The sequence below is a fragment of the Falco rusticolus genome, chromosome 6 (assembly GCF_015220075.1).
Source record: "Falco rusticolus isolate bFalRus1 chromosome 6, bFalRus1.pri, whole genome shotgun sequence".
Taxonomy (NCBI): Eukaryota; Metazoa; Chordata; class Aves; order Falconiformes; family Falconidae; genus Falco; species Falco rusticolus.
Window position 1 is genome coordinate 41880985 of NC_051192.1, and position 10702 is coordinate 41891686.

Consider the following 10702-nt stretch of genomic DNA (forward strand, 5'->3'; position numbering starts at 1 on the left):
TCCAGCAGTTCCCAATCACATTTGGGTTAGTCTTGAGCCTCCTTCATACCACCCTGTCAAATTTCAAGCAGAAATATTAAAAAAAAAACCACAACAAAAAACCAAACAGACTGCTATTGTTTCCTTTAAAGTGTAACACATGTTTTGCTTACCTCACTGTTGTGGCCCCTCAAATTGAAGTTGATTCTCTGAGGGGTGTTCCGGTCCCTCCTGCAATGGCTGGAAGTAAAAGTGACGCCTACAACTCCTCTGCCATTGCCTGTTGCCAACCAGCCTTCCTCATAGTACCGCCTCCTGCATACCGGTTTCTCCTTCTCACTTTTGGGGACTCTCCCTTTCCAGGAGAGGCAGAGGATGTTGGAATCGCTGCAAAGAACAGGCCCATGTTCCACTGCTGCATACATGCTTTTTAAATATTTTATTTTTTGACATAAGAAAGTAATATGTCTAGTGCACAAAATTTAAATCAATTTTTTTTTTTAATTGATAAGACTGACCTGGGATAGATCATTGAAAGGGAGGAGGATGGGGTCAGTGTTTATAAATATCCGCCAAATGCATAGTGAAAAATTCCTCTATAAAAGATGATGGCAGTTGGCTAAGAAAAAGTAACACTTAAAAAAAAATTCAGGTTCATTTTTGTTTTTGAGTCTGTAGAGTGAGGGTGCACTTATCCTTTGGAGAAACAGCTACTTCGTAAGAGGCGCTCAAGAAATGGTTAAGTCATCTTTTTGCTCAACTTGATATAATCTTTATACAGCCTGAGATTCCAGTTTAGCGTAATGCAATTCCAGAGACAAAGAGTTGCAAATGTGTAGGTTTCAAGTAACTTAAGGCTTTTAAGATTTCCTCCAGTCAGATTTTCTTCAAAAGTTCAGTTGCAGAAATTTAAACACACGTACATACATATATATGTACATATATGACATTCATCTTTTCCAAGCTGCCCTCTGGCATATCTTTTCCATTTGATGTATTTCTGCTGCTAAAGCTGAAAGAGATTGCATAAAGGGAAAAAAAGGCACACAAACCGTGCGAAACAACAGACCCAAACTTGTGCAGGCACTGGTGTGCCAGGCCAGCTGGGAAATCCCTCTTGGTACTGAACTGCTCGTTGGACTCACAAGTTTTTGCAATCCAAAGCCAATCCAATTTTCATTGCAGCACTTTTTTTCCACCAGAGACCCAACACAGCCTGAACTGTTTATCACGCTATCTTGCCTGCTTTCCCACTTTTTGCTGCCACACACGAATGAAAAAGAAACCCCCTCTTCATTTATAGCAGAATCAAAAATGCTCTAAAGCTTTTAGCTTTCAAAGCAGATAAGTTTGCCTCAGGTGAACCATGAAGTTCTCTCTCCTCTGAAACAGGCTAAAATGTCAAGCTGTTTTTCCTTTACTTTTCCCTTTTTTCTGCTACAAGGAATCACAGACTTTTCATCCTACTGTAAAAAACAAATGCCAGAATTAAAGCACATCAAGTAAGCACTCTTTCAAAATCTTCTAAAATTCAAGGAAGGAAGAAATATAATCATCTAAAAAAGAAAGAGAAGCAGCATTAAAAATCTGACTTCCTGGGTTCGCTATTTCTCTAGGTATTTTCCTTGCTTGTTTGATTGGATCTTTCCTTCTTGATGCTTGTCTACAGCACAGATTCATAGTTCCAGACACAACATTTGCAGCTGTACAAGAAGGAAACATATGAAGTATTCCAATTGTTTTATTTGAATAACATTTATGAGCTCAATTAATTCGTATTTATACCACACTAAGTGAAAAGAGGAAAAAGGAGAGGGAGAAAGAATATGCAAGTTTGATGACCTGGTTAACTCAAGAAGGACAACGAGGTTTGCTCAGTTCAATGCCCAGACTTGTCCCATAGTTCCTCAACTTATTCACTTCCAGTCATCATTACTCAACATATGGTCACAATTAGTCCATTCACAATCTATGGAGCCCAAAGTAAAACGTGCCAATGACCATACATTATTCCTCTGCAATAACACAATCAGTTTCCTCTACCCTCCGTGTTCTTCTGTTTCCCTCACAGCTACTGACTGAGATTGTAGAGGTATTTGCCAGGCTTTTTCTCTGCAGAGGGTGTTTTTTCTTCCTCTTCTTGCTAACTTTTTTCACCCGTGAAGACCATGTGGAAAGTTGAACATTACTGGCAGGTGTCTTTCCATGGGGTACTGATTCTTTTGCTGTAAAGGTGCTCCATCTGGTCCTCAAATTAATTTTCATCAATTGCAAAGCTCTTAGGAATATGCAAGAGTAAGTCTACGTGATGACAAAAACATGTGTGTCTTCATGTACACGGAGTGCACACACCAGCTCACTCAATCTGGTACTCAGAGCTGCATCTGCATTTTCAGTTTAGCTGTGGTAATCTTGTAAGACGCCTGTCATTCAAAGCTTGAAATCCCTGGATTCTTCCAACTCTGCAACACAAAGCACATACACACACACAAAAAGAAAAAAAAATGTGAATAAACTAAACCAAAACGCAACTTGAAGATACAAGGAATATTGTTAACAGTAATCAAAGCATTATGAAAGCATTATGATTAAGGATTTTACATTGAACTTCTATAAAATATCTATATTAAGTATGCAATACTCAGACACACACATACGTATCTGATACACAAATACAAACTATAAAATCTTTTTCACTTCCCAAGTTCCCAAAACTCTTCACAGTTGACATGTGTAACTAATGAAATGTATCCAGGAAGATACATTAGGGGGGAAAACCACAGAATTTTCTTTTGGCCATAGTCACTGGAGCAAACTCTTAAACAAAGATTCTACAACTCTTAGTGACAGCAGGGAAGGGTCTCAGTGACAGAGCTGACACAAGAGTTAGAACCAGAGGCACGCAAACAGAATCACAGAATGGCTGAGGTTGGAAGGGACCTCTGAACGTTCCCTGGTCCAAGCACCCCGCTCAAGCAGGGTCACCTACAGCCAGTTGTCCAGGACTGTATCCAGGCAGTTTTTGCGTATCTCCAAGAATGGAGACTCCACCATCTCTCTGCAACCTGTGCCAAGGCTTGGTCATCCTCACAGTGAAAAAGTGTTTCCTGATGTTCAGAGGAAACCACCTGTGTTTCAGTTTGTGCCTGTTGCCTCTGGTCCTGTCACTAGACACTACTGTAAAGAGCCTGCCCCGCTCATCTTCATTCCTTCCCATCAAGTATTTATACATGTCAGAAAGATCTCCCTGAGCCTTTTCTTCTCCAGGCTGAACAGCCCCAGCTCTCTCAGACTCTCCTCCTATGAAAGATGCTCCAAACATGAAAGTACAGTACTAAACTTACCACTCTCAAAGGAGACTGAAAAGATTCCTCCAGGGTTTAAATTACTGGTTTAAAGAGATCTAAGGTACTCCAAAATTAAAGCTTAGAAGTCTGAATCAATACAGATGAATTTTAAAGACTACTCAAAATCTCCATTTGAAAAAGGGAGAAAAAATTCCCCAAAGTCAGTTATATACAGAAGAGCATAAACAGAGTAGAAGAGAGACCAAGCAAAAGGCTGTCCAGGATATTCCAGAAGTTGTATCTGAAGTGCACACACATATGCAGAGTTATTGCAGCTATACAGTTACTGCTAAAAAGAACTCATTTAAATTAAGAATTGGATTCATTACATTCATCACAGCTGAAAAATGGTGTTGTCTTATATTACATATGGCACTGTACTAACCTCACATTTTGAGTAATTAACCACTTTTTTCAGTCTAGCATAGATGCAACCAATAATATTTTTTTAAAAAGAGTAAAACTATAAGAAAACAAATTTATGGATATAAAGGCAAAGTCATAAAGTAATTTACAAAACTGTTTGACTAGAACACTTATCAAGAACACTGCCCATGAGGTTTGGTGAGTCACTACCAGAAATTTTCAGCATTACAACTAACTAAAGATTTAAAAATAATGGCTGCTACCAATTTTTTTCATCATAGGATGTGAGAAATGTCACCTAGACTTTCCAGATTTATGGTGCTTCTCAATTACAGTCCAAAGAAAGTTTATATAAAGGAAAATTTAGAAAAACTTTCAGAACACAATGGTTTGAAGAAGAATTTCTGTGCTTATCCCATAAGCAAACTTGATCCTGTCAAGTTTTGGGTTTTTTCCATACCCACTGGGGTCTTCCTAACAAACACCTGCATTCAAGAGTTGGCATTTTATATTAGCGGCATGTGTATTATGTTGAAAGCCTTTACTCATCCTACAGAGAAACAAAAAAACCTGGTGTACTGAGAAAACTGAAAACCTCCGAAACATCAGTTAAGAGCAGCATGAGGTAAGCGCTGAAGAGAATTGTTTGAACTGTGCAAGTACCATGACTTTTTAAGTGGATTTTAAAACACAGACAACTACAGATTCAGTGGCTTTGCACAAAATCTGTTTGCAATTTCTGTCGTTAATTTTATATGCAGTGAATAAAAAGTTTGAGAAAAGGACTCTTCTGTAACTTGGCGAACAACCTTCTCTCACTTAAGTCCCATTTACCATCACTGTCAAGATTAGACAAACCAAAGGCCTTTCCTCTTAAAAATGTCCTAATTGCATTAGGAATGCTGGACAGGGTGAGATGAAAATCTATAATAACCACAAAAGGAATAAAGCCAGTCATTATTCAAACAACTCTCTCTCAATACAATATACCCTACAAGAACATTTTACCTTTAAATCACTGAGGGTCAACATTTCCTTTATGTTGTACTTTGATTCAGTAGACAAGATAAAAAAATACTTTTAAGACTGTAGTGTCAAGCACTCAAAAGATAGGCTGAATTAAGATTACATATATTATATATTAAGATTTAATTCCTTCCATTCGCCTTCCCTTCATTTCCACCCACTCGGTATTTCCTAAGAAATAACCTAATCAAAAGACTCGGATGCTAGTCTTCCCTCAAGAAAATCAGTAACTAATTTAGACACTTTCCCTTCTTCTGCTATTACAGCAGTCCCCCAAGTCTGCTCTTTTTCACATGTTAAAACCAAATTTTTTGCCTTTTTCCCCACCAGAAAACACCAGGGTAATGGCTACTACCTCTATTGTAAAGCATGTATATGAGCCTAGGATGAAGAGCATTATAGAAGAGCTAGGTGTTACTTGCATGATCTTATCACTAGTCTGAATTCCATTTGTGCTCCCCACATAAAGAGGACTTGGCCTTCCAGATGAAACTCATCCAAACTAAATTTCTACCTGCAGATTTTTCTATAATCAAACTTTATGCACCTTTTCTTTCAGAGCAGGGCAAGGGCTAATCATAGAAGTACACTGGATTCTGAAAAAATACTTATTTTTGCTGGTGAATTATTTCTAGCACTACTGGGACACTTGAGTATCAACAAACTGCAGTTACCTACTTTCACTCTCAAAGCGTAGCTGAAAATATTTTTGCTCTGGATTTTCCCTTTAACAAAGGGAGATGCTACTTGAACTCATCTTCTAATATTGTTTTGAGTCTATGCCCAGCGATGTAAAATGTTTCTTAAGTACAGATACCTAAAGAGACAAAAACATACTAGACCCGAGACACAGGAAAGCAAGATCCACAAGTATTTGATCTTGCTTTGAAAGCATAGCCCTTCTCAAATTCAAAATCAACAACAAGTTCTGTTTTCACATTATAGAAATAAGTTCAGGTATTGATTTTTAAAAATGAGCTTATTAACAGTGGCTCTCATATTTTAGTGTCAATATTTAACTCATCATTTTTCTCTCCTAACTGTTTCCATTAACTTACATAAAGTGTAAGTGTTAAGCCACAGTTGGACAACCAGAAAAATATTTGCTTGTTCTCATGCATCTTTCATTGAGCTGTCTCTTCTGTTGACAGAAAGAAGTCATGCACAGCCAAGTGTACCAATGCTGCAGCAAGCTCTTCAGCATTTTATGTTTATTCAAAACCCCACTCCTCAAGGCTCCAGAGCAGAGCATCTGAAGGTGAGGATAAAAGGAGACAGGGAGAGCAAGGAAAGCAGAGAAGGAAAATTCAGGTGAGTATCCATTATTTTTAAATTATCTTCAACAAAACAAATAAAGACTCAGAGACTGTGTTTTGAGGATTCTGACTGCCCAAACATCTTATGGAAAGAAATGTAAGCTACCGAGTCTTTGAAAAGTCAGGCTACCAAATTTCAGGATTTTTCAGCTTAACCAGATTTCCTTCCTGTCAAACTTGCATCAGGTCAAAGGAAAATGCAGTATTCCCTCCTTTTACACTCTAAGAAGGAAAAAAAAACCCAAAAAACCCCACCACCAGTACCCAAAGCTGCTTTTTTTTAAAGCAAGCTGCTTTTTAAAGCAAGCTGCTTTAAAAAAACGTGAGACCACAAATTTGCATTTTGTTCTGAAGGATCAAACCACAACTGGTTCTACACAAGCTGATGGCAGGTGATCCCACCAGCTATTAAATGGTGACTGTGGGAGTAACCTTCAAGGTTACCACTGAACACTATTCTGCAGAACTGGCACATTCTGTAACACAGTCACTGTATTACAGGATAAATACTACAGGCCTAGAAGCTGGCAAGATGATATATTTTGTTATTTATTTAGTCCAACTTATGAAGTAACATAAATTATTAAATAATCCCATCCAAAAGGAAAGAAAATGATTTGACAAAATTAACTACTCAATTCCTAAAAGGCTAAAGTACATACAAGAAAAGATAACTGGTTTGGAAGTGAAAGGATTTTTTTTTCCATTAAAAAAGGGCCAGCTCCATAGGGAGAAAATGTAGTTTTGACTTGAGTAAGTACGCGTTTTCCTCTTCTTTCACTCATCTCTTCTAATTATTTTCACTTTATTCACCTTCAGTTGTGGTATAAGTCATGGAGGTTAACACCGTTCTTTTGTATTGCACAACAACAAAAAACTAATTTGGAGGACGTGACTCTAAACAAATACCAATAAGCTAACTAGTGGTTGTAAAAATGTTCTTCACCCCTAGAAAAATGAAAGAAGCATGGAGAAGAAAAAAAAAAAAAAAAAAAAAAAGAAGATGCTTGATTTTTGTACTGTTTGTTCTTAAATGGTTTTCTCTCCACAATGTTTGTCCTTGGGTAATTCTAGAAGCTGTTCCCCTATGTGGGGACAGCTGCATGGCCTGGGCAAGGCAGTCAGCCACACTACTCAAGAGATGTAAAAGATTGGTAACTGAAGAATAGCTACACAGAAACAGGTATGTAGCAAAGGTATAATACCAGGCACTGTGATACTAACTACCAGTCCATTAATACAGACACTGTAATGTGAGTTACATGCACCTATATATAACTAAGCAAATAAAACTGACAGAAAAATGTGTGTGTTGGCAGACTGACAAAAGTAAAGCTTGTATTAGTGGCTGTTCAGCAGACATTCATTGTGAATATTGACAAAATTTATCTCAACGCAAAACTCTGACAAACTTATAACCATCTACTCCATCAAACCACACACTCAGAGAAGTGAAAAAAAAAAAAAATTGTAGCAGCCAGTTGGCATTTCTGATGTGCTGAATGACCCCCCTGGGTTCTTGTAAATAGGGGAGAAAGCAATATATGTATGTTGTGTATGTTTTTTAAACTGCAAGATCTTTTTTCATGTATGAAAACCAAGGGAATTATCTGTATTTTTAGAACTATTATATATATTCCACTTTCAATGCTTGATACTACACCATCAGATTAAATGGGAGTTAAATTAAAAACATACAGTTAGGAAGAGCAAGAAAGAAACAAGTTTTAACAAGCCTTCAGGAAACATATTTTCAAGAAAAACACCAAGGGTGGTACAGCTAAGCAAACTATTAGAAGCTATTAATTGTGAGTTGCCAAATTTATACACAGTCTCTAAATGATGGAGGCCTGAAGACATGAAATACAGTAAATTGTTAAAAACCTTGCCTATGGAGGAAGTGAGGTAAACACTTCTGCAGGGAAAATAAGTCAGAAAAGATAAAAGCACTACAGAACAGACTCAGCCTCAAAACTAAGGATATTTGAGATAAACAGAACCTACCAAAACATGGAGGAAGGAGAACATCTAACTTAGGTGTGGTTTTTTGTCTGGTTTTGGTTTGGTTTTTTAAATACTTATTTTAGCAACTATATACTTTAGGTGACTAAATATTATATCCACTTGTAAAAGAACTGCTGCAAGTCCCTTTGATCAGTTACTGGTCAGAAACACTCATGGGAAATCTCTGAGTCAAATAATGCTAGATCTGTTATGCTTACATAGCGGGAAGAAAACCAGAAAAATAATGGAAGGTTAGAATTCACAACACAAAGCATTCAGCTGCAAAACAAAGGGAAGATACTGCTGTTCCCACAGCTCTGATCGTTTCTTTCTCAACCTCTCGCATGGCAGATCATGCCCCTCACTTAAGCCAGGATGCCAGGATGCATTCAAGGCGCTACACTCTGAACTACACCAGAGAAATGATCCAATCAAAAATTCCAGAAATTAAGATTCACAACAGCTTAACGAATACAAATCTGGTTTGTTATTCAGCGGCACTCTCAGCTTCCCTTGTGACAAGCCATAGCTCTCCAGCTTCTTCTAACAGAAGCACCAGCAGTCTTCCAAGTGTGCAGTTCAGAAGGCTGATATAACCAAAAACCTACCCTCCAAAAACTGCTCTTGATTTTAAGGGAGCTTCCCTCAGTGAACTCACCCTGTATGTGCAGCAGCACTATTGCCAATGTAAGCAAGGCAGTGGCAGGTATGACACCACAGCAGCCTTGGTTTGAATCAGTTTGAACTGTGCTCAAAAGCTTTTCTCTTTTTTAAACTGAATCAATCCCGGACACATCCCAGCGCAGTCCCACATTCAGGTGCACTGGCAAAATGGAAAAGATGGAGCTGTTCAACACAAATGAGAAACAGAAGGGAGAAGTACTTGCAACTGGTGTTGCCACTTGAAGGCTTCTGATGACAAACTCTGGGCACACAAGTATTTCTGAAGTCATGTGTTTGCCCTCAGAAGGGAGGGAAGCAAAGTTTGTCTCTTGAGGATGAATTTAAGATGGCTACCACTACCACAACGTCCTGGAGCCAAAGCTACTCATCAGCAATGAAATCATGTCTCATTGCCAAATAAATTGAAATGGGCTGAAATGCTTCAGACAGATGTTGAAAGACCTGTTTCAGAAAAGAAAACTGCACAAATAGCATGTATTAGTTGTTTAAACATGGAGATTTACACCACTGAAACATGCTTTCAAAATCTTCACAGACTAGAAGAAATATGAAGGGTGACCAAGAAATTCCCTTCACTTATGAGTGTCAATCTTCTCTCTCAAGGAAGGGCCGCAACCCTCACAGCACAGCAAATGCTTATACAATGTACACTTGAGGGGACACTTACTTAAAAAGTGGTAACAACTGTGTCTCATTAATGACATTCAAGGATCTTCCAGGGAGGGAGCCCCAGCTCTCACCATCTCTTTTCCACTGAACTGACTGCACTGACCTTGTCTGTAATTACAGAGCAATTTCCTTCCCGTAGGAACATTCTGCAGCCTGCAAACATCCCTTGAGCCTGCAGCAGTTACAGCTAGTTCCTAATTATCTCCAATATCTGCCCACAGGCTCTTTGAATACTTTCTTATGATCATTCATTAAAGTTTTTATATTCTCCCCCAAAATTCCAACACACCTTTGTATGTGACACATGCACTGAAACACTGGGAACAAAAAAATAAAATTTAAAAAAGGAGGGGGAGACGAAGGGAGAAAATAATAGAGGCTACCAGTTTTTAAAATTCAGAAGATCCTCATAAACAAGAATTATTTCTGTTGGGCAGCAAGACATACTTCAGTCAGAAATCTGATAATCGCTGCAAAGCACTCCAAGCGCAGCGTGTTGCGGCGCGGAAGGATGCTGCGTCAGCCTACAGAGAGGGAGCTCCTGGCGATGTCTGCAGGCAGCATCACAGGTGTGAAGTGGATTGTGGGTATGAGCTTCCCACTGTGCAGCCCTCTGCTCACCACAGGCTGCTCAGCTAGAGCTGTGAAGCAAGGCACTTCTCACACAGGAGACCTTCAATGAGTTGAATATACTTATTCATTTATTTATTTGAATGCAGAAAGACAAGAGTTGCAGTTTTCAAAAAGCTCGAGTTTCTCAGTCTTTGCCTTTGGGATCAAGAGCTCAAATCTAGTCCTGACTGTCCCTCAAATGTGCCATAACGGAAGGTTTCGGTCTGTGTTTGGAGGACTCATAGCCACCCCACAACCACTGCTTAGAGGTCTAGATGCGGAGGAGGGATACCCTTGCCCTCACCAAAAAAAGAGATGCAAAGCTAAGGAACAGAGCTTCATCACTTCCCCATACCTGTCCCCTTCTGCTTCAAGTTCCATGTTTTTTCCTCAAGGCTCTGGAAGGTTGTGCCAAGGTCTCTGGGTTAAGAGAGGCACATAATACCATGAATACAGACAGACTCAAAGAGTGGTTACTTAGAGAGGCAACCTTGACAAGCGAGAGTCACTGAAGAGGCCTTTCTAAAAGCCGGGAGCTTTAAATAAATGCTTACAGCAAAGCCAAGACTTCCGTACAGAAGCAAGTTGTTTCACTAGCAAGACTCAGAGGACATGAGATTAGCTGCACACGCATGTGCCCAGTTAGGTAAACGATGTTTTTGAGCTGCTCTGTCTGCATTAATATGCCAAGTGTTGACT

General features: G+C 38.9%; 1 protein-coding gene across 8 annotated transcripts in view; it reads right to left on the reverse strand.

Annotated features, from left to right (window-relative positions):
* TULP4 (TUB like protein 4) overlaps positions 1-10702 on the reverse strand; it is a 177792-nt gene that overhangs the window by 129787 nt on the left and 37303 nt on the right. For 7 of the 8 annotated variants that reach the window (XM_037391551.1, XM_037391555.1, XM_037391552.1 and 4 more), the window contains one exon: positions 153-2441. In XM_037391551.1, the coding sequence (XP_037247448.1) occupies positions 153-404 (252 nt within the window). In that variant the 5' untranslated portion in view covers positions 405-2441. Of the gene's footprint in view, positions 1-152; positions 2442-5776 lie in introns of all 8 variants that reach the window. The other variant, XM_037391558.1, reaches the window with a different exon arrangement.